This window comes from Triticum dicoccoides, chromosome 7A, assembly GCF_002162155.2.
Source record: "Triticum dicoccoides isolate Atlit2015 ecotype Zavitan chromosome 7A, WEW_v2.0, whole genome shotgun sequence".
NCBI classification, from domain to species: domain Eukaryota; kingdom Viridiplantae; phylum Streptophyta; class Magnoliopsida; order Poales; family Poaceae; genus Triticum; species Triticum dicoccoides.
This window is the reverse complement of record NC_041392.1, coordinates 564,117,014-564,140,932: the sequence shown is the minus strand read 5'-3', so window position 1 is coordinate 564,140,932 and position 23,919 is coordinate 564,117,014. Positions and strand designations below refer to the sequence as shown.

The window sequence follows — 23,919 nt, the reverse complement described above, 5'->3', positions numbered from 1 at the left end:
TTGATGAAGATGATGTTTTTGAGAATATATTTGCTGCAATTAATGTTTGTCCCAAGCTTGGGGATGCTACGCTTAATGAAGATGATATTTTTAGTATCCCAAGTTTTGATATGCAAATTTATAATGATAATAACATGCCTCCTACTTATGATAATTATTGTGATGATACATATGCTATAAAAAGTAGTGAGGATTATATTTATAAAACTTGTCATGATTATGGTTACCCCTTTTCTGAACATTACTCTTTTAATGTGGAAACAATTTATAGTATCCAAGTCTCTTATGATACTCCCACTATCCCGAATGAGAAGAATTTTGCTTATGTGGAGAGTAATAAAATTTATATGCTTGTAGGTCATGAAAAGAATGCTTTAGGTGCTGGTTATATTGTTGAATTCATTCATGATGCTACTGAAAATTATTATGATGGAGGAACATATGCTTGTAGGAATTGCAATAATATCAAGTTTCATCTCTATGTGCTTAAAGTTTTGAAGTTATGCTTGTTTTACCCTCCTATGCTAGTTGATTATTGTTCCTACAAGTTGTTTGCTCACAAAATCCCTATGCATAGGAAGTGGGTTAGGCTTAAATGTGATAGTCATATTCTTCATGATGCTCTCTTTATGTTTCAATTCTTATCTTTTATGTGAGCATCATCGAAATCATCATGCCTAGCTAGGGGCGTTAAACGATAGCGCTTGTTGGGAGGCAACCCAACTTTACTTTTGTTCCTTGCTTTATGCTCCTGTTTAGTAATAAATAATTCATCTAGCCTCTGTCTATATGTGGTTTTATGCTTTTAATTAGTGTTTGTGCCAAGTAGAACCTTTGGGAAGACTTGGGGGAAGTCTTTGCGATCATGCTGTAAAAACAGAAACTTTAGCGCTCAAGAGAATTGCTGCCATTTTTATTTGGAGAGTTCTATTCAGTTATTTATTTTTGCAGATGATTAATAGATAAATTCCTCAGGTCCAGCAATTTATTTGAGAATTTTATGAGTTCCAGAAGTATACGTTTGATCCGGATTACTACAGACTTTTCTGTTTTTGACAGATTCTGTTTTTCATGTGTTGTTTACTTACTTTGATGAATCTATGGCTAGTAAAAGAGTTTATAAACTATAGAGAAGTTGGAATACAGTAGGTTTAACACCAATATAAATAAAGAATGAGTTAATTACAGTACCTTGAAGTGGTGATTTATTTTCTTATACTAACGGAGCTTACGAGTTTTCTGTTAAGTTTTGTGTTGTGAAGTTTTCAAGTTTTTGGGTAAGGATTCATGGACTATGGAATAAGGAGTGGAAAGAGCATAAGCTTGGGGATGCCCAAGGCACCCCAAGGTAATATTCAAGGATATCCAAGAGCCTAAGCTTGGGGATGCCCCGGATGGCATCCCCTCTTTCGTCTTCGTTCATCGGTAACTTTACTTGGAGCTATATTTTTATTCGCCACATGATATGTGTTTTGCTTGGAGCGTCATTTTATTTTGGGATAATTGCATTTTTACCCCTAGTCGGTTCCTACCCAGGGGTTTTGCCCTTACTTTTCGAGCTTGCTCAGTTTTGCCCTTACTTTTTCCGTCGAGGTCTCTCGAATGCCCTTTGACCGTTTGACCAAAACTTTGAAAATTCATAACTAATTCATATGAACTCAGAAAAATGCAAATAAGATATCAAAATGTTTAGATAAACATTACCTTTATGTGCATATCATTTGCATTCGGGACAAACGCACCCTTTAAACTACTTGAGGTAATTAATGTTATTAACATTATTAAAAATAAAAGGTATAAACAATATTTTTTTCATGAATAAAAATTACATGCAAATGTAGGTGATGTTTTATGAACATCCCGATATCTTATTTGCATTTTTCTGAGTTTGTATCAACTTGTTATGAAGTTTCCAAATAATGTTCAAAGTCGTTAGAACATTCTTAACAAGATGATACCAACTCATAAAAATGCAAATAAGATATCTAGCTGTTTAGAAAACATCACCTACATTTGCATGTAATTTTTATTCATGAAAAAAATATTGTCTATACCTTTTTATTTTTAATAATGTTAATAACATTAATTACCTCAGGTAGTTTAAAGGGTGCTTTTGTCCTGAATGCAAATGATATGCACACAAAGGTAATGTTTATCTGAACATTTTGATATCTTATTTGCATTTTTCTGAGTTCATATGAATTAGTTATGAATTTTCAAAGTTTTGGTTAAACGGTCAAAGGGCATTCGAGGGACCACGACGGAAAAAGTAAGGGCAAAACTAAGCAAGCTCGAAAAGTAAGGGCAAAACCCGTGGGTAGAAACCAACTAGGGGTAAAAATGCAATTGTCCCTTTTATTTTATTTAGTTTTGCTTGATGTTTGAATAAAATACCAAGATCTGAAATTATTAAATGTTAGAGAGTCTTCACATAGTTGCATAATTATTCGACTACTCATTGATCTTCACTTATATCTTCTGGAGTAGTTTGTTATTGCTCTAGTGCTTCACTTATATCTTTTTAGAGCACGGTGGTGGTACTATAGAAATAGATGAACTCTCGTGCTTCAATTATATCATTTTGAGAGTTTTAAATAGCATGTTAATTTGCTTAAATAATCCTAATATGCTAGGTATTCAAGATTAGTAAAATTTTCTTAGGAGTGTTTTGAATACTAAGAGAAGTTTGATGCTTGATGATTGTTTTGAGATATGGAGGTAATAATATCAAAGTCGTGCTAGTTGAGTAGTTGTGAAATTGAGAAATGCTTGTGTTGAAGTTTGCAAGTCCTGTAGCATGCACGTATGGTAAACGTTATGTAACAAATTTAAAACATAAGGTGTTATTTGATTGTCTTCCTTATGAGTGGCGGTCGGGGACGAGCAATGGTATTTTCCTACCAATCTATCCCCCTAGGAGCATGCGTGTAGTACCGAGGTTTTTGATGACTTGTAGATTTTGGCAATAAGTATGTGAGTTATTTATGACTAATGTTGAGTCCATGGATTATACGCACTCTCACCCTTCCATCCTTGCTAGCCTCTTTGGTACCGTGCATTGCCCTTTCTCACATTGAGAGTTGGCGCAAACTTCGCCGGTGCATCCAAACCCCGTGATATGATACGCTCTTTCACACATAAACCTCCTTATATCTTCCTCAAAACAGCCACCATACCTACCTATTATGGCATTTCCATAGCCATTCCGAGATATATTGCCATGCAACTTTCCATCATTCCGTTCATCATGACACATTCATCATTGTCATATTGCTTAGCATGATCATGTAGTTGACATAGTATTTGTGGCAAAGCCACCGTTCATAATTCATTCATACATGTCACTCTTGGTTCATTGCATATCCCGGTACACCGCCGGAGGCATTCATATAGAGTCATCTTTGTTCTAGTATCGAATTGTAATCATTGAGTTGTAAATAAATAGAAGTGTGATGATCATCATTTTCTAGAGCATTGTCCCAAGTGAGGAATAAAAAAAGGAAAGGCCATAAAAAAGAGAAGGCCCAAAAAAAGAGAAGGCCCAAAAAAAGAGAAAGGCCATAAAAAAGAAAAGGCCCAAAAAAGAAAAAAATGAGAGAAAAAGAGAGAAGGGACAATGTTACTATCCTTTGCCACACTTGTTCTTCAAAGTAGCACCATGATCTTCATAGTAGAGAGTCTCTCATATTATCACTTTCATATACTAGTGGGAATTTTTCATTATAGAAATTGGCTTGTATATTCCAACAATGGGCCTCCTCAAGTGCCCTAGGTCTTCGTGAGTAAGCAAGTTGGATGCACACCCACTTAGTTTCTTTTGTTGAGCTTTCATACATTTATAGCTCTAGTGCATCCGTTGCATGGCAATCCCTACTCCTTGCATTAACATCAATCAATGGGCATCTCCATAGCTCATTGATTAGCCTCGTTGATGTGAGACTTTCTCCTTTTTTGTCTTCTCCACATAACCCCAATCATCATATTCTATTCCACCCATAGTGCTATGTCCATGGCTCGCGCTCATATATTGCGTGACAATTTATAGGTTTGAGATTACTAAAGTATGAAACAATTGCTTGGCTTGTCATCGGGGTTGTGCATGATGAGAGCATTCTTGTGTGACGAAAATGGAGCATGACTAAACTATATGATTTTGTAGGGATGAACTTTCTTTGGCCATGTTATTTTGAGAAGACATAATTGCTTAGTATGCTTAAAGTATTATTATTTTTATGTCAATATGAACTTTTGTCTTGAATCTTTAGAATCTGAATATTCATGCCACAATTAAGAAGAATTACATTGAAATTATGCCAAGTAGCACTCCTCATCAAAAATTCTATTTTTATCATTTACCTACTCGAGGACGAGCAGGAATTAAGCTTGGGGATGCTGATACGTCTCCAACGTATCTATAATTTTTGATTGCTCCATGCTATATTATCTACTGTTTTGGATGTTTATGGGCTTTATTATACACTTTATATCATTTTTCTGACTAACCTATTAACCCAGAGCCCAGTGCCAGTTTATGTTTTTGCCTTGTTTTAGAGTATCGCGGAAAAGGAAAATCAAACGGAGTCCAATTGACCTGAAACTTCACGGAACTTATTTTGGAAGGAAAGCAACCTGATGGACTTGGAGTGCACGTCAGGAAAGAAACGAGGGAGCCACGAGGTAGGGGGCGCACCCACCCCCCTAGGGCATGCCCTCCACCCTTGTGGGCCCCTTGTGACTCCCCTAACATACTTCTTCCGCCTATATATCTCCATATACCCTAAAAACATCGAGAAGCACAATAGACCGGGAGTTCCGCCACCATAAGCCTCCGTAGCTACCGAAAGACAATCTAGACCCGTTCCGGCACCCTGCCAGAGGGGGCAATCCCTCTCCGGTATCCATCTTCATCATCTCGGTGCTCTCCATGACGAGGAGGGAGTAGTTCTCCCTCGGGGCTAAGGGTATGTACCAGTAGCTATGTGCTTGATCTCTCTCTCTCTCTCTCTCTCTCTCTCTCTCTCTCTCGTGTTCTTGAGGTGATACGATCTTGATGTATCACGAGCTTTGCTATTATAGTTGGATCGTATGTTTCTTCTCCCCCTCTACTCTCTTGTAATGGATTGAGTTTCCCCTTCGAAGTTATTTTATCGGATTTAGTCTTTAAAGATTTGAGAACACTTGATGTATGTCTTGCTGTGCGTATCTGTGGTGACAATGGGATACCACGTGATTCACTTGATGTATGTTTTGGTGATCAACTTGCGGGTTCCGCCCATGAACCTATGCATAGGGGTTGGCACACGTTTTCGTCGTGATTCTCCGTTAGAAACTTTGGGGCACTCTTTGAGGTTCTATGTGTTGGTTGAATAGATGAATCTGAGATTGTGTGATGCATATCATATAATCATACCCACGGATACTTGAGGTGACATTGGAGTATCTAGGTGACATTAGGGTTTTGGGTGATTTGTGTCTTAAGGTGTTATTCTAGTACGAACTCTAGGGCTGTTTGTGACACTTGTAGGAATAGCCCAACGGATTGATTGGAAAGAATAACTTTGAGGTGGTTTCGTACCCTACCATAATCTCTTCATTCGTTCTCCGCTATTAGTGACTTTGGAGTGACTCTTTATTGCATGTTGAGGGATAGTTATGTGATCCAATTATGTTATTATTGTTGAGAGAACTTGCACTAGCGAAAGTATGAACCCTAGGCCTTATTTCCATGCATTGCAATACCGTTTACGCTCTCTTTTATCATTAGTTACCTTGCTGTTTTTATATTTTCAGATTACAAAAACTATTATCTACTATCCATATACCAATTGTATCACCATCTCTTCGCCGAACTAGTGCACCTATACAATTTACCATTGTATTGGCTGTGTTGGGGACACAAGAGACTCTTTGTTATTTGGTTGCAGGGTTGATTGAGAGAGACCATCTTCATCCTACGCCTCCCACGGATTGATAAACCTTAGGTCATCCACTTGAGGGAAATTTGCTACTGTCCTACAAACCTCTGCACTTGGAGGCCCAACAACGTCTAGAAGAAGAAGGTTGTGTAGTAGACATCAATGTTTTCTAGATCTTTGCTTTTGGAGCTACATATTTGTATATGATCTGTGAATCATTGAGATGCATTAACATGTTGATCTTATGTATGGGAATCGTACTAGTTAGTTTTAGTTGCGACGTAAGATCCGAAGTGGTTGGTCTTTGCTTTTGGAGCTACATATTTGTATATGATCTGTGAATCATTGAGATGCATTAACAATTACTTATTTCTGTTCGCTCAGTGTTTACAAGTTACTGATCGATCACTAGCTAGCCTACAAATGCGCTCATGGCAGTTTTATTTGGGACGCAAGATGCGAAGTGGCAGTTTTTTGAATAAAAATGCCTACCTCTGAAGAAACTGAGAAGCTACACTATCGATCCTACACGGATAAAAATGCCTACCTCTGAAGAAACTGACAAGGTACACTATCGATCCTACACGGATAAATAGCGGATCACGCACGTACTACCTCCTTTCCAGTTTGCAGGGCTCAATTCAAGAAATGACCTACTCGATCCTACACGAATAAATAGTGGATCACGCACGTACTAGTACCTCCTTTTCGGTTTCCAGGGCTTAATTCAAACCTCTCACCAACCAAGGTAGCAAAGCAGCAAGACCAAGGCATGGCAATAGTTAACGGCATGCAGAAGTTTAAGCCTAATTAATTCCAGTGATTTAAGTGGCTGCATGCGTGCCCTCGGCTGCGACTCATTGCATGCTGCTTCACGTACTGCCTGCGAGCGATTCTGAGTGCCTGCATGCAACCGGCCGTAATTAAGGCAGCTAACTGATGCCAAAAAAGATACGCTTTAATTGTTGCGGGCTTTTTAAATCCGTGGAATCATTATTGACGAGGGAGATGATTCGAGTGCACTCGTTTGCCCACCATGCCGGTGTGCGAACCAAACGGGACGGCACAGTCATAATTTTAGTTTCTCTAGTTTTCCATGGCAAGCTGGCGCGCTAAGCCATTATGCATTGAATTCCGATGACCGTCGCGCTACCTTCCGCCTATAAGTACTGTTTCCCGGCCTTCTCCGGTGCCACCGTGACCCAACTCACCATATCCTCCTAAGCCCCCACCGGCCCGACGTTGCTCGCCACGTCCGCCATGCCCCGCCCGTCCGCGGCAGGCGACGCCAGAGGCGGTCACCGCCGGAACTAGTGTTCGGGTTTTCACCGGAAGGCAGATGGAGGGAGGAGGCATTCTATCTGTCTTTAGATGGCAATGCGGAGATCGAGGAGTTGTTGGAGCGCGACCGCATGGCTGAGGAGCAGGAGTTGTTGGAGCGCGACCGCCTTGCGGAGGAGCAGCGTATCGCTGATTTGCGCCGCCAGTGGGACATGGAGCAGAAGCGCACCGACGCTCTGAGTCGCGAGCAGAGCGCCCGCAACTGGGCCGACTACGTGGAGGCCGGCGCCCGGCAAATAGCCCTGGAGGCTGTCGGGCACGCACGCATTCACGACGCCGATTTTTACTACCAGCTCGTCAAGTGGGTTTCCCGCTTGGAAGCCGAAGCTTCGGTGGACCATGACGGCATGGAAATGTTCAACGCACGCGAGCAACGCGCCCTATCGCACCTCTTGCAAGTCCGAGGCGAGGCGCACGACGCCGGTGCCGGCGTTTAGCGTGTACCACAGATGGCGGCCGGCATCGTCTAGTTAGCTAAGAGTAAGTTAGTACTTGTACGCTACTAGAGTATTAGTGGGAGTAGATAGTTAACTTGGCTATGATGGTTGTCAACGTGGAAGTTCAGTACTCTATATGTGGATCAGACCTGTTACTTTGCTCTGAATGTTGAACTTTCCGTTTGAACGTATGGAATGGGCTGTTATTTTTTAAATGGGTTGTATTTGTCCTCCATGGGTTTGGAGGTTGACTTGTGGGCCTAGCAAGTTGACGCGTACACAATCAGGGTCCTCCTAGTGGATTTCTGACATCTGGGTCCCATGCCATTGTCAACATAGTCAATAAATGAGAGAATTGCACAACGAGCGGCTGACACCAGGGACCCAGCAGCTCGTCCAGTTATTTTTGTTTTGGGTTAATTTGATAAATGCCACTCCAAATCTGGTGTATCCGAGAAATGCCACTGCAATTTCCAAACTTTGAAAAATGCTATTTCATGCCATTTCTAGTGGCATTTTTCGAAGTTTGGAGTGGCGTTTTTCAAAGTTTGCAAACTGCAGTGGCGTTTTTCAAAGTTTGCAAAAATTGCAGTGGCATTTTTCAAAGTTTGGAAATTGCAGTGGCATTTTTATGAATCGCCATAATTGGAGTGGCATTTATCTAATTTGTTTTTAAGACGGAAGCAGGGTGTCAACTGGCTGTGCGGGACACTCTGGTCTGTCTAGACAGCCTTTTCTTTTATGTTTACCACAGACCAGCCCAGTAGTTTTTTTTTTCTTTCTGAAAATGGCTAGCCCGGTTTTTTTATGATTTGTCAAGTAAGTCGCTTTATCAGGCCTGTTGGGCTGCAAATCTTTCAAGACGAGGAGAGCTTCATTCGGCTGGCCGAGAAAATGGCCTATCAGTAATGACAAATGGGCTATACATTTTTAAAACACATCAAACCGGCAATTAGTTTCAAATATCTTTTTTTCATTTTGAGATCTTAAATTACATTGATTTTTATGCGTGGACAATTTATTGGATTTTATATTGATATACATTTATTTTTAAAATCAGTCTGAAATTTCGGGATTAAAAATAGTTCAGAATGCACCGACATATGCAAAATTTCGTATAATTTTTTAACCGTGGCCACAATATGGGATGTAACGCTAACAAAAAGAATATGGACTCCAAAAAACCCATAATAATTAGCAAATTAGCTGTAAATTATTTGCAATAATGGCAGATGGGTTGTATGTTGTTTTCCATAGATTTGAGGCTTTCCACAGATGGCCTGTATACTGTTGGATGTCCATCCAACGGTCGTTGTGCTTCTTCAATCTCTGCTCTTCCTGCTCCAGCCTCTCAAACAAGTGCCGGCGGGACTGCCTGCTCCCTCCTCCCCGCGGCCGGCTGTGCTGCCGCGCAGGCCTCACCGCCCCACCATACTCCCATCGCTGGCCTAGCCATCCCTCTACTCACCCACACCTGCTGTTATTCTCCGGCAACGGCAGACGAATCAGTAAACCCTCGTACAGTCGTACTCCCCTCCGCGTGGGAAACAAAAACAATTGCCAAGTCTTCCCTGCCTCCGTGTCGTTCCCTTCCTAGGCCTCGCCATCGTCCACCGCCCTGGTGCTCGGCGTGGTCAACGTGGTCAACGACCGACATGCATCTGAAGTGGACTATACGTGGAGAGGCTGACAGCTAGGTCCACGACCACATGCAAGGAAATGCCTCCTTATTACGCGCAAAATAATGATTCCTCCACTTGACATCTGGGACCCATCGAAAGGGCCTTTGTATTTCACGAAAAAAATGTTACCGCCACTGACAGCTCGGACCCACTAGCTATATCTTCGCACGCAATGAAGTGCCTCCTTATTACGCACAAAAAAATGAATATTCCCCCTGCTAGCTGGGACCCAGTATAGTGGGCCTACTAAGTTGACGGGGACGAAGGGCTTTGTCAACTTAGTCAATATGCACGATTCTAGCTCGACTGACCGTACGATGTCCATCCAACGGCCGTAGTGCTTCTTCAACCTCTGGTCTTCTTGCTCCAGCCGCCCAAAGCAGCGCCGATCGTGCCGCCTACTCCTGCCTCCCGTGGCCGGCTGTGCTGTCGCGGAGGCCTCATCGCCCCCATACTACTCCCACCACTGGCCTGGCCAACCCTCCACTCCACTCACTCACACCCCATGTTATTCTGCGGCGACGGCAGCGCAGCCGAACCAATGAACCCTCGTACTCCTCTCCGCGTGGGCATCCACTGCCGCGTCTTCCCCGGCTCCGCGTCGTCCCCTTCCTAGGCTTCATCGTTGTCCACCGCCTGGTGCTCTCGACGCGGCGTGGTCAATGTGGTCAACAACCGAATTCCATCAGAAGAATACTGTACGTGGAGAGGCTGACAGCTGGGTCCACGACAGCCGCAAGGAAGTGCCTCCTTATTACGCGGAAAATAATTATTCCTCCACCAGACACCAGGGACCCACCGGACGCCCACCAGTATTTCGCGAAAAAAATGTTTGCCCTTGACTACTGGGACCCACCTGACGGGCCACCGTATTTCGCGAAAAAAACGTCCCCCTGCTGTCAGCTCGGACCCACCGGAAGTGCCTCCTTATTACGCACAAAAAATGAATACCCCCTGCTAGCTGGGACCCACCTTGGTGGGAGGCTGACCTGTGGGCCTACTAAGTTGACGGGGACGGAGGGCTTTGTCAATTTAGTCAATATAAACGATTCTAGCTCCGAAATGACCGTACGATGTCCATCCAATGGCCGTAGTGCTTCTTCAACCTCTGGTCTTCTTGCTCCAGCCGCCCAAAGCAGCACCGGTTGTGCCGCATGCTCCTGCCTCCCGTGGCCGGATGTGCTCCCGCGGAGGCCTCACCGCCCCCTACTACTCCCACCGGTGGCCAGGCCCTGCTGCGACGGCAGCATCACACCACAGCCGAACCAGTGAACCATCGTACTCCTCTTGCGCGGGCTTCCACTGCCGCTTCTTCCCCGGCTCCGCGTCGTCCCCTTCCTAGGCCTCACCATCGTCCACCACCCTGGTGCTCTCGGCGCGGCGTGATCAACGTGGTCAAGGAACGACTTCCATCGGACATGGACTGTACGTGGAGAGGCTGACAGCTGGGTCCACGGCCGCAGCAAGGAAGTGCCTCCTTATTACGCGGAAAATAATGATTCCTCCACCTGACAGCTGGGACCCACCAGACGGGCCACTGTATTTCACGAAAAAATATTTTCCCTGACTGCTGGGACCCATCAGCTACATCTTCGCACGCAAGGAAGTGCGTTTGGGCAAAAAACAATTCGCCCCCCTGACTGCTGGGACCCACCAGCTACATCTTCGCACGCAAGGAAGTGCCTGACAGTCGGGACCCACCTGGTCGAAGCGTACGTAACGTTGCCATTCTAGTCGCGAACGTGTGCGTACATATATACTGGTGGATGTAGAGGCGCGCACGTGTCGTAGTAGAGGCGCGCACGTAGCATGTACACATACGTACAACGGCCAAGGTGCAAGAAAGAAAATACGGCCACGTATGTGTACATACGGGCGGGGTCTCGAACGCCTACTCGCGCATACGTACGGCGAGGACTCGTGTACATGGCTGGGTTGGAACGAAGAAATAGCGTCGTGGTCGTGTTCATGGGGAGGCAACGAAATGCGTCGTGTTCATGGGGAGGCAACGGAATGCGTCGTGTTCATCGGGAGGCAATGGAATGCGTCATGTTCATTGGAGGCAACGGAACGCGTGGGAGCCAACCGGCTGGGTCGGAACGGAATGCGTGGTCGTGTTCATCGAGAGGGCTTGGACGGAACAGGCGATGGAAACGAGGCCTGGCATACCGCAGAACGGAGGAAACGGATCTCCTACGGTCGAAACGGGGGTCCTGTTGATCGGGAGGGGTGTGGCGTACCGCAAAACGGAGGAAACGGGTCTCCTACGGTCGAAACGGGGGTCCTATTGATCGGGAGGGGTCTGGCGTACCGCAAAACGGACGAAACGGACCTCCTACGGTCGAAACGGGGGTCCTGTTCATCGGGAGGGGTGTGGCGTACCGCAAAACGGGACTCCACGGGATATTGTTCATCTCCACCGTTGACCTCCTCCAGCCTCCACGGGCTACCGTCGACCTCCTCCAGCCTCCATGGGCTCCTGTTCATCCAGCCTCCACCGCGCGCTACTCCACGGGCTACTGTTCAACCACCCCTCCACCATCTACTGTTCATCCAGCCCTCCACACCACGGGGTATTGTTCAACCACCCCTCCACGGGCACCTCTCCACTGTCTACTGTTCATCTAGACCTCCACACCATGGGGTCCTGTTCATCCAGAGGCAACGCCACCACTCACTATTCATCCAACCCCCCCCCCACAACACTCACTGTTCATTCAATCGATCGGCTTCAGTTAGCAGCAGTAGCGAAGGAATCGCTCGATCGGGTTCAGTTAACAGCCATCGATCGATTGCTCGGGTTCAGTAACACATAGCCTGCAGTGCAATCGCTCGGGTTCAGTTAGAGCCCAACGCCTCGCTCGGGTTTAGTTAGAGCCAACGTCTCGCACACACGCGCGTACATGTACGAGAGAAACGCGCATCGCTCGGCCCCCGACCTCCCACCGTAACCGGGAACTCCCCGAAATTTTCCTCGCCCTCGCTTCTACCATGGTTTTTTCCGTCATGGACGGCCCAAAAAATGTCATGCAGCTGCGTCTCCGGCCCGCCCAGGACGAAAAGCCCATTTTCTGTCATGATTTTTTGTCATAGAAGTAGGAGCCCACCACATCTATGATGATACCGGGTTTTGTCACAATTATCGTCATAGAAGTGTCATATGTATGACAGAAAAAAAAATCATTCGACCCAAAATGTCACGGATGTGTCTTTTTTTTGTAGTGAAGGGCCCAAGTGGGAAGCCCCCCCCCTTTCCTTATGGGGCGAATAGGAGTAGGGGAGGAGTCCTACTCCTCCTCCCCTTAGTTGGGCGCCCCAAGGAGGGTTTCCCTCCTTGGTGGCAGCCCTCCCTCTCCCCCTAACTTGTATATAGTGACGGTTTGGTGCCCAATTGTAGAACACAAGTTTTTGGGTGCCTCTTCTAATTGATCTAGTTCTACTTCTAGTTGGTCCTAGACTAATTAGAGCTAGCCCTAGCCGCCTCTAATCCTCATAATTAATAGCCAAGTGTGGTTCTAATCTCCTCCATCTAATTATCCGGCAAAGATTAGCTCTGGATGGCGAAGCGCTGCCGGATCATGAAGAACGTACACTTGCAACCAAGTAGGGAGGCCGTGCTTTCGGTCTTCTGTTCGAGGGATCGTTAGAGGGCAGTTCACGGGATCTTCATCATCATTCGAGGGACTTCGAGCATGATCTACACCAACTCTTCTTCTTCCGCTGCACTCTGGAGTTGGTAACGATTGTTGATCCCGACCCTTATGCATCTTCACATTGATCTTGGTGATCATAGGTGTGATTTTTTTTGTTTTCTACTACATTTCCCAACATACGATTGATCCCCTGTACTTGTGGGTCATCAACTGCCAGAGGCATTCATATTATCATATTGTTTCAATTATTAAGTTGTAATATCGAGTAGTAAGTAAATAAAAGTGTGATGCATTCTAGAGTGTTACCCCTACCTGTGAGGATATAAAAATTGAAAAAAGAGGACAAAAAGAGCCCAAGAAAAAGAGAAAAGAGAAAAAATGAGAGAAAAGAGAGAGGGGCACACTACTTACTATCCTTTTACCACACTTGTGCTTCAAATTAGCACTATGATCTTCATATAGAGAGTCTTCATGATTTTTCCGTTTCATCTACTAGTGAGAATTTTTTATTATAGAACTTGGCTTGTATGTTCAGATGATGGGCTTCCTCAAATGCCCGATGTCTTCATGAGTAAGCAAGTTGGATGCACACCCACTTAGTTTTCATAGTGAGATTTCATACACTTATAGCTCTATTGCATCTGTTGCATGGAAATCCCTACTCGTCGCATTGATGTCAATTGATGGGTCTCTCTATAGCCTATCAATCCGCCGAGTTGATGCAACACTTTCTTATTTTTTGACTTCCCTTATATATCTCTACCACCGCATTCTATTCCACACATTATGTCAATGGCTCATGCTCATGTATTGACAATGAAGTTGAAAATGCTGAAGCGCGTGAAAAAGTATGATACAGTTACTTGGTTCGGCACCAGGGTACTCTTGATTTGATATATCTGTGTAGGGAAGAACGAGTGTGTCATGCTTACCACAACTCTACACCTTTCACATACTTTTGGCAATAATTTATATGATTTTCTTGGACTAATATATTGATCAAGTACCCAGTGTTAGTTCCTATTTGTTGCATGTTTTTTGTTTCGTAGAAAATCCATATCAAACAAAGTCCAAACACGATAAAATTTTACGGAGATTTTTTTGGAGTATATGTGATTTTTCGGAAAGAATCAACGCAAGACAATGCTTGAGGGAGTCGCGAGCTCAAACGGCGTGCCTCCTACCCTAGGACGTGCCGGGCAGGCTCGTGGCTCCCCTTAAGTCGATTGGGACCTTCTTTCGTCGTAAGAAAGATGATTTCTGGATAAAAATTATGTTAAAATTTCAGCCCAATCGGAGTTATGGGTCTCCGGGAATATAAGAAACAATGAAGGGCTAGAAAACACGAACCTCGAAGGGTTGCTGCCCTCCAAGATCCATGGCGTCCAAGGACCAGAGGGGAAACCCTCCTCCCTTCTAGAAGGGACGCCAAGCAAGAAGGAGGAGGGGACTCTCTCCCGGTGGCGCTGGAATACCACTGGAGGAACCATCGTGTGACGGCAATCTACACCAACAACTCCGCCATCTTCATCAACACCTCCGTCACCTTCCCCCATGTATATTCAGTGATCCACTCTCCCGCAACCCGTTGTACCCCCAACTTGAACATGGTGCTTTATCCTTCATATTATTATTCAATGACGTGTTGCCATCTTATGATGTTTGAGTAGATTTTTGTTGTCCTCTTGGTAATTAATGAATTGATATGATTTGTTTAAATTGTTTGTGGTTATGTTGTTGTCCTTTGGTGCTCATCATACGCACACGTGGATCACACCATAGGGTTGGTTGTATGTTGATAGGACTATGCATTGGAGGGCAAGAGCGACGGAAACTTCTTCTTGCCATAGAAATTGATTCATATGGGATTGAAGGGGGGCAATATATTTTAATGCTATGGTTTATGGTTGGGTTTTATCTGAATGAACTTTAATAGTTGCGAATGCTTGCTAATAGTTTCAATCATAAGTGTATAGAATTCCAAGTAAGGAATGACATGCTAGCAGTGGCCTCCCCCATATAAGAATTTGCAACTGGTCTAGTAACAAAGCCAATTGCTTAGGGACAATTCGGCAAATCCTACTACCACTTTTCCACACTCGCTATACTAACTTAATTGTATTTTTATTAAAACAACACCCAACTTTTATTTTCATGTTCTTTATTATCTTGCAAACTTATCTCACTACACCTACAAAATACTTCTAATTTTATTACTTGTTTCTAGGTAAAGCGAACGTTGGTGTGCGTAGAGTTGTATTGATGGTCGATGGAACTTAAGAGAATATTAATTATACCTTTAGCTCCTTGTTGAATTCGACACTTTTACTTATTAAAAAAGGCTACAGACAATCACTTATACTTGTGGGTTATCACACGCGCGCGCACACACACCTTGCACCCCCAAAGATAAGATAACGGGGCCATAGCTCCCCCTAATAAGATAGATAATAGGGGTCATGGCTTCCCGTAAGATAGATAGCCGGATTATCTTCTCTGGCGAGATCCGACGTGAAGGAAGGAAGAAAGAAGGTACTTGAGAAATAGCAAAACCGAAGAATATTAAGGAAAGCAACAAGAAGGAACTCATACACATTGCTTCCCGTTCCTTTGGGATTTTAATACAATCATCGTATGTGTTGGGATAGCTTGGGCCACCGCTTTTAGCAAAGCCTCATTACCTCCAAGCAAGGAAAATTAAGGAAACAATCAAGAAGAATACCCATGCACATTGCTCTCAGTTCTTGCCTTGTAGGCCTGTACCCATTAACAAACATGCATTACATGTGACAAAGGATATAATTCGGAAGACCTAACTAGCAAAGCACACGCCGTGCCAAACCCCCATGGTGTTTCTCTTTTCACAAGGGCGTGAGGGTGATCCTCTTGAGGAGGCAGAAGTAGGCGAGGAGGCGGTATGCGACGGCCATGGCGAGCAGGATCCAGACCTCGCGCATGCCGCCGTCGAGGTCGACGGTGTCGAAGGACGGCGAGGACTGCAGCCGCTGGCACCCCGTCCGGCTCCCGCAGTTGTAGGTGAGGTGGCCGTGGTACTGCGCCTTGAGCAGCAGGTTGAAGCCGTAGTGCATGAAGGAGACGTACCTCAGCCACCGTATGAACTTGGGTATGTGCTGCACGTAGTACCCTCCGGTGAGCAGGAACAGCATCAGCACCAGCGACGCCATCACCCCCGCCCTCTTCACGCTCAGGATCGCCGCCCCCAGCAGCTCCCCCGTCCCCTGATCACAGATGACCGAACTCTCATCGCCGTTCGCCGTCGATGTCACCGTCGGCATGCACAACAAGAAGAAGTACATACTAACATACGTACGCACCTGGCTGGTGAAGACGATGAGGAGGGTGGCGAGGAGGGTGAGGCAGAAGCAGGGGACGGTGCGGCGGAGGTCGGCCATGAAGTAGAGGATGGCCATGAAGAGGACCGGGTAGACGACGTGCGGCACGGCGTCGCAGAGGGTGCTGCTGGCGTAGTAGGCGCTGAGGCGGTACATGTCGGCCTTGCGCTCCTTGACCAGGTACAGCTTCTCGAAGGGGAACACGTAGACGGAGCCGAAGAGCGACGACGACGTCCAGAAGATGCAGATGTAGAAGATGAGCCCCACCTGGTCCCTCAGCTGCGCCTCGTTGCCGGTCTGCGACTTCCACCACAGGAGGCCGAGCAGGAGCGCCACGCCCACGGCCTGCGCCAGCCGCATCTTGTCCAGGTAGTCGGCGGCGCGCTCCCGGAACGTGCGCCGCGACAGCACCACGAACTGCTGGAACCAGTTGATGCTCCGGTCCTTGCGCATCCGGATGGCCAGCCTCAGCTGCTCCCCGGGCCTCCTCGCCGGCTGCTTCGCCTGGTCCTCCCCGGCGTGGTCCCTGTACTTGGCCTGGAGGTACGCGACGACGCGGGACCTGAACTCCTGCGGCGCCGGCGAGCCGTCCCGGAGCAGCCCCGGGACACTGATGTCCTCGAGGTTGCCCGTGGCGAGGTCCAGCAGGAACTCGGCCGGGTTCATGGGGATCTCCGGCGTGAACCCGAGAGACGAGAAGTGGTGCATGCAGTCCCTGGCCTTGCCGTGGTAGATGGCGTGGCCCTCGGAGATGAGCAGCAGCTTGTCGAACATGTGGAACATCCGGCTGGACGGCTGGTGGATGGTGGTGATGATGGTCCGCCGCGTCGACTTGGCCAGCCGCTGCAGGATGACGATGAGCTTGCTGGCCGACGTGGAGTCCAGCCCGGACGTGGGCTCGTCCAGCAGCAGCAGCGACGGGTCCACCAGGATCTCGTACCCGATGCTCGTCCGCTTCCTCTCGCCGCCCGACACCCCGCGCACGAACGCGCCGCCGATCTTGGTGTGCCGGCACCGCTCCAGGTTCAGCTCCGCGATGATGGCGTCCACCCGGTCGCGCTTCTGCTGCTTGGACATGCGCGCCGGCAGCCTCAGGAAGGCCGCGAACACCAGCGTCTCCTCCACCGTCAGCTGAGGGAACAGCACGTCGTCCTGCGTCACAAATCCCATCCTGCATTCCGCAACGAACAAAAACAACAGAGTTTGATCAATCAACCAATTCATCTTCTCAATCTTTTTCACTCAATCCTCTCGATCTTCTCCATTGTTCTACAAGGAATCGCAAGAATTCAGTCTCTGATGCTCGACAGCTCTCGTGTGTTTTTACCTCCGCTTGAGGCAGGGGCTGTAGGGGGTGTCGTTGTAGGTGATCTGGCCCTTGACGGCGCCGCCCAGCCTGCCCCCGAGTATCTTGAGCAGGGTGGTCTTGCCGCTGCCGGAGGGGCCCATCAGCGCCAGGATCTCGCCGGGGTCAACGCTGCCGCCGATGCCCTTAAGGATGTGCTTGCAGCTGCTGCCGGCATGATCCACCCTCATGTGGGACGAGAAGGCCACCTTTGCCGCCGTCAGGGGGTTCTTGGCACTCAGCTTCACCTTGTACTCCACATTCTCAAACTGCATTTTCCATCCACACACAAGGTGAATTCCCATGAGCAGAGCAAAATTGTTTCTTCTACTGCTTCCTGGTGGTAATTAGCTAGCAGGGGATGAAGCACTTTTAGCCATTCTAGTAGGGAGAAAACGTCCAAAATAGTTTCATCATAAGAATTTTGAAAGAAGTGTATGATGAAGACTCTGTCCCACAAACAGTAAACATGGTGGAAGCATAGGGAACGACATGGGAGACTGGCTGATAGACACCTTGAGGAATATAGGAAGAGGGCCGTCTTTGGTAGGCCATAGATGATCCTCCTCCACGCCGGCGTCGCCATTGTTGGGGAGGTGCTCCACGATGGAGAGCTCCACCCTCTCCTCGCTGCTGATCTCCATGGATGGGAGTTAGAGGTTCAGAGAGAGAAAGCCAGGCACACGGCCGCTCTCTTCTTTTTATTATCAACCAAGTAGAAATCTCATGACAGGAGTGAGCAACTACCAGCAACCAAGAGCGTGCCTACTTTGTTACCGGGTATTTTTACCCTTGTTTGGTGACCCACAATCTTTCCAAGGGCACGCACCGTCTCTAGTTCGTTTGGGAGAAGCTTCCACTCTAGAAGCCTAGCGATAACTGATATGATTACATTATCTACTGCCTAACAGGACTGAATTAATGATAACATTTCCACTCTGTGAGCTATTGGATTCCAGAGTGACTGTGAAACAAAGAACAATAGTCAATGTACAGAGAGTTTTCACAGAAACAAAGGCTTGGAATGAACAGAGTTTTCACAGAAACAAAGAACAATAGTCAATGTAGATCTCCCATGAAAATTGAGGTGGTAAAATGAAGGATCACACCAGGCGCATGAAATTTTCTCACTGTAAGTTGTACCAATACGTCCACAAATCCAACAAGCTAACTGCTAACACAGGAAGGTCACTCCAGTTTGGCTCTATGTGAGATATACACCAGACTAGAGCTGTAGTGGAAACTGAGAGTAAGACCACAAAAATCAGTTCCTAGACGGAAGCAGGTCGTACTCGAGACACATTTCCTCTAATAATGCCATCAACCCCGATCAGTCATCGGGAGGAACTGTCATGGAGTAGGAACAGCCAATCCTTGGATCATCCATCTTTCATGGCTTGTCTCCCAATGGTAGGAACCATCATGGAGTACGAGCAGAGGGGCCGGCCAATCTTCACTGCCTAGGCCATCCATCATTCCTGGCTTGCCTCCCCTGAATCCTCATGTTTGCTCCTTGTAACAACCAAGAGTGTAGAACATGGAAATCTCAAGGCCTGGACAGGGATTCGTCTGTTAACTACATCGACTGTCATGAGCTTGCGAAGTACAACAGCAGAACTGTACACATCTACTAATTCTTTACCATAGGCTGATCATTTATGACCTGCGCACACAGAAGCAACGAGATGAAAAGAGATTGAGCTTCTTTCCTTGTGGTTAGTCGTTACAAAATTAGTATATAATATTGCAAGTGTGGAACATTTTACGAACAATTGAATTCAGATAGTTATAAAAACACAAACTGGAATTGTTCCAGCTAGTGATTAAATATCTCAGACCCGGCATAAATCCCAGTCTCAGCTATCGTAGCACCCACTACTAAGCTAAATGGAATTCTGCACCTTAACAACAATATGATATATAAATTGCACCACACTGTACTTTATAATGTGCAGGCAGGATATAACAAAACAGAAAACACAGTATGCAGAAACAAATATCCTCCAAAACAATACTCTTTGTGCAAGAAACTATAAAGGCTTACTCCAAACGTACTAGCTTTTTTTTCAAGAAAATGCAAAAGAGTTGTGTTTCATTGCATTGAACTTGCATTGAACAGGAAGACATCAGGGGTACAACCTCCAGAAAGGAGGGACACTCACGCGCTCGCGCGCACACACACACACACACGACCGTCCTCACCAAGTGACTACAGCTAGGTGGAGGAGGTGCCCTCAACTACAGACAAGCAACGACATTAGGCCTCACCGGGCCTTGCCTCCAGCCAAAAAATGGCAATGCGCCAAGACTTAGAGCAACAGGGCAGCATCACTGCCATTGCCAGACACCTCCAGGGGAGATTGCAGCTCCAGGACTGCGCAGGCCGACATACCTCACACCTAAGTGCCTAGAGAGTCGGCAGGTGAAAGGCAGGGCCTGATTGGAACTGGTGTATTCGTTGGGGGAGCGCCGGTGCTCCTTGTGTAGCAGTCTACGCCAGAGCAGTGCATCGCCAGCCACCATCTGCAGCATCAAGTACTCCACTTGCAGCCAAAGCAGCCTTTTTCTCTTGCGAAGTACCTAAAGATGTACACTATGCTCTAAAAAAAGAGGTTAGTGGAGCATGTCATGGACCATAAGTGAGCTTACCAGCACAACTGATGTCTGGTAGACCTATTTGTGCTTTCTGTTTTGTCAAGCCTATTGACTGATGTGCATACTATGTGTTTCTAGTATCCTCCCCATGAGTTCTACCTATTCCCCAAGTTGCAAGTGCGTATTGCAAGCATAGATTATGATATATACATACCTGATGATAACATGCAAACAAGTTTGCAAGTCAAAGTAAATCCAACCCAGTTCATCAATGTCCCTTCTTTCATACATAGATCCAAACTGTTTTGAAGCAATAGCCTGGCTTTGATTTTCCTCCAAGCAACTTGAGAGACAAAAATCCGCAATTTTTAACATTATGTTTTCGCCTAGAAATATACTTGCATGTCTAGGTCTAAGTGAACAATACAACTCTTGCGAAGATAATGTAAACCTCACAAATTCCTTGATCATTCAATAGCACTTTTATCATCTGCCTTCACAACTTTTTGTTTAGCTTTTCCATCTTTCTAAGTCAAACACAATATCCAGACTGTATTTTTTTTTACTTTTTCAAGTCATGAATATGCATGTTGGACAACTTGGTTTGTCCAATGCCAAATCATTTCTTTTAAAATAGCGCGCTATGAAATAATCAAGGGAATTTGTGAAGGTTTACAATATATTAACAGAGATCGATATCCTTCACTTAGACCTAAAACCTGCAAATATATTGCTAGACGAAAACATGGTGCCAAAAATTACGGATTTTGGTCTGCCAAGATGCTTTGAAGAAAAGCAAAGTCAAGCCAGCTATCACTTCAAAACCATCCGGATCTATGAAAGCTGGTATCAAGCTTTAATCCATAGCCCACGCTACAAGCTCATCTTCTCCTGGTACTGTAAGAAGAACAAAATAAGAAATGTTAGTTATGAGGCTACTATCCCAACTCCAGTTACTCAGGTACATAAACAGCAAAACTACAAACTCGTATGCTCACATGAAAATATCTGTAAATTTGGTAGGTACACCTTTTACTAGGATAACCAGACACACAGATGGGGCATCACAACTTGTAAATCCCACCGTACTTTTGCTACTCGATTTTTACCAATGCCCTTGAAAGAATGGGTAAAAACTACTTTCAACTGAGATCTACAACAGCGGAGGCTGAACACGACTAATAAGCAGCACCAGCAGCTTCTAATCTAAGTCAAGAAGCTACTGGCGACCATGAGCTAACAAGCTACACGACTAAACAGCACCAGCAGGAGCACCCAGCATAGTTCATCTGGAGAAATATTTGCAAGGGTAAGAAGAAGATGACGATTACCTTGGGGGAGCCCTGCTGCCCGGCGGCTTCAGATCTCGTCTGGAGAGGATAGGGTTGAATGAGTGGAGATGCAGGGATTATATAGCACAATCACGGGTTATTTTAATGGGCCACTAACCGGCTCGGTTGTTGTTGGGTTGGGCCGATGCAGGGAAAATGAAAACCCTAATTCTGTTGGGCTACCAGCCCATACGGACGTACATGTCGCAGCGATTCCGCGGCGGGCCGAAACCAGCGGAGCTTTTCTCCACAGCAGACTCCAAGAAAAACTCCAAAATCCTTAGAGCAACTCCAATAGTTCCTTTTCTCAAAAAAAAAAAACTTCAATAGTTCCTGACCTCAAAAAAAACTCCAACAGTTCCTTGTCTAAAAAAAACACCAACAGTTCCATGATACCCAACCATTTTTTTTTTGCGAGAAAAACTTTCAATGTATTTATCTTCAATCATGGCAGTACAACGAACACCAGAAATAATAAAAATAGCATCCAGATCCATAGACCACCTAGCGACGACTACAAGCACTGCAGCAAGCCGAAGGCGTGCCGCCATCATTGCTCCTCCCTTGCCGGAGCTGGGCAACACTTGTTGTAGTAGACATTCAGAAAGTCGGCGTGCTAAAGCCACATATGACCAGCACAGCAGAATAGCAACCTCCACCGATGAAGTGTAGATCGGAAGGATCCAACTTGAAGACGCACGAATGTAGACGAACTACGAATAGATCCAAGCAAATCCACCAACGATGGATCCGCCGGAGACACACCTCCACACGCCCATCGGCAATGCTAGACACGCCATCGAGACGGGAGCTAGGCGGGAGCTTGTCTTCCTGAGCGGGACATTAACCCTAACAAAACTCGAAGGAACATCTAAAAACATAGCCCTCCCACCAGCAAGGACCGGGATCCACCGCGCCGCTATGGCCCTAAGGCCACTGGAAACAAGGCGGACCTGCAGCAGCATCGGCGGGAGGCGGAGGAGCTCTAGGCTTTTCTAAGGGAAGGAGGCAGCTGCATGAGAGACGTACTTTGATTTACTCCTCTAGGTTTCCGAGACTTCAAGCTTTTCATTTTGGCTTTACTAGCCAAACTGTCATGGCGCTTGTCACACAACATAGATTCGTTATGTACCTGTATGCTAAAAGCTATATATTTCCCCACTGGTAGTATCCTCACGGCATAATTGGGAAGTTGGCCATCTCAGGTATGGAGCACATTATTAGAAGGGAGAGATGTTCTTTGCCAGGGCCTAATCAAAAGAATTGGGAATGGAGCTTCGACTTTGATTTGGGAGCAAATTTGGTTACCAAATAATATTTATGATGAGACCAAGGTTGTCAGAATCGCGATTTTGAATCGGATCGGAGCCCTGATAGTAGGATCGCAAATCGTGGAATCTTCACTATCAGGATCGTAAAAACGTAGATTCTATTAACTAAAATCGTAGAATTAGAGGGATTAGTTTGGATCGTAAAGTCATAGAATCGTATAACAGAATCGCGATTCTGACAACCTTGGATGAGACCGATCACTTGTCTGTCAAGTAACCCTCCAACTAAGGTACATGAACTAATTGATGCCACTAGTGCAACTTGGAAGAGGGAGCTTTTACATCAAGTTTCCCTGGCGTCTAATTTGAATACAATCTTGAGAATTTCTTTATGCACCAAAAACATGGAAGACTTTTGGGCATGGAACTATGAGAAAAACTATGTATTTATTGTTCAATCTGCATATCAAATGATGGTGGACACTAAAAGGAGGAGGGAGGAGTGGATGGAAAATGATGTGGAGAGGTCAAATTATGAGTAATAAGCTAGGTCTTGCTCTTCTTCGTGGTCGGTTGCAGGTGCCCGGGAAAATTAGAAACTTCCTATGGAGACTAGCCAAGCTCTCGATCCCAACGGAGAACATGTGTCACAGAAGGACCATGTCGGATGATGACAGGTGTCAGCTATGTGGAGCCCGATGGCATGGTGTGTGTGAGCTCGATGGAATGCTCGATGGTGTGTGTGAGCTCGATGGAATGCTCGATGGTGTGTGTGTGTGAGCTTTAGCTGATAAGGATGTTGTTGATTCATACGTCTCCAATGTATCTATAATTTTTTATTGCTTCATGCTATATTATATTCTGTTTTGGACAATATTGGGCTTTATTATACACTTTTACATTATTTTTGGAACTAACCTATTAACCAGAGGCCCATCCCAGAATTGTTGTTTTTGCCTATTTCAGAGTTTCGCGGAAAAAGAATATCAAACGGAG

The 23,919-nt window shown here is 45.8% G+C and overlaps 1 protein-coding gene and 1 long non-coding RNA gene across 2 annotated transcripts; both read right to left on the bottom strand.

Moving 5' to 3' along the window:
• Positions 1-15,605: 15,605 nt before the first annotated feature.
• On the bottom strand, positions 15,606-18,387 carry LOC119331158 (ABC transporter G family member 26-like). The gene is made up of 4 exons (XM_037604332.1): positions 18,242-18,387; positions 17,709-17,995; positions 16,364-17,552; positions 15,606-16,267 (listed from the first exon to the last, which is right to left on the bottom strand). Exons 1-4 carry the CDS (start codon positions 18,368-18,370, stop codon positions 15,890-15,892), a joined length of 1,983 nt encoding a protein of 660 aa, XP_037460229.1. The 5' UTR covers positions 18,371-18,387; the 3' UTR covers positions 15,606-15,889.
• A 1,400-nt stretch (positions 18,388-19,787) lies between these two features.
• Positions 19,788-21,700, bottom strand: LOC119330427. The gene is made up of 2 exons (XR_005160104.1): positions 21,653-21,700; positions 19,788-21,218 (listed from the first exon to the last, which is right to left on the bottom strand). It is a non-coding gene; the product is annotated as an uncharacterized LOC119330427 (long non-coding RNA).
• Between the last annotated feature and the right edge of the window lie 2,219 nt (positions 21,701-23,919).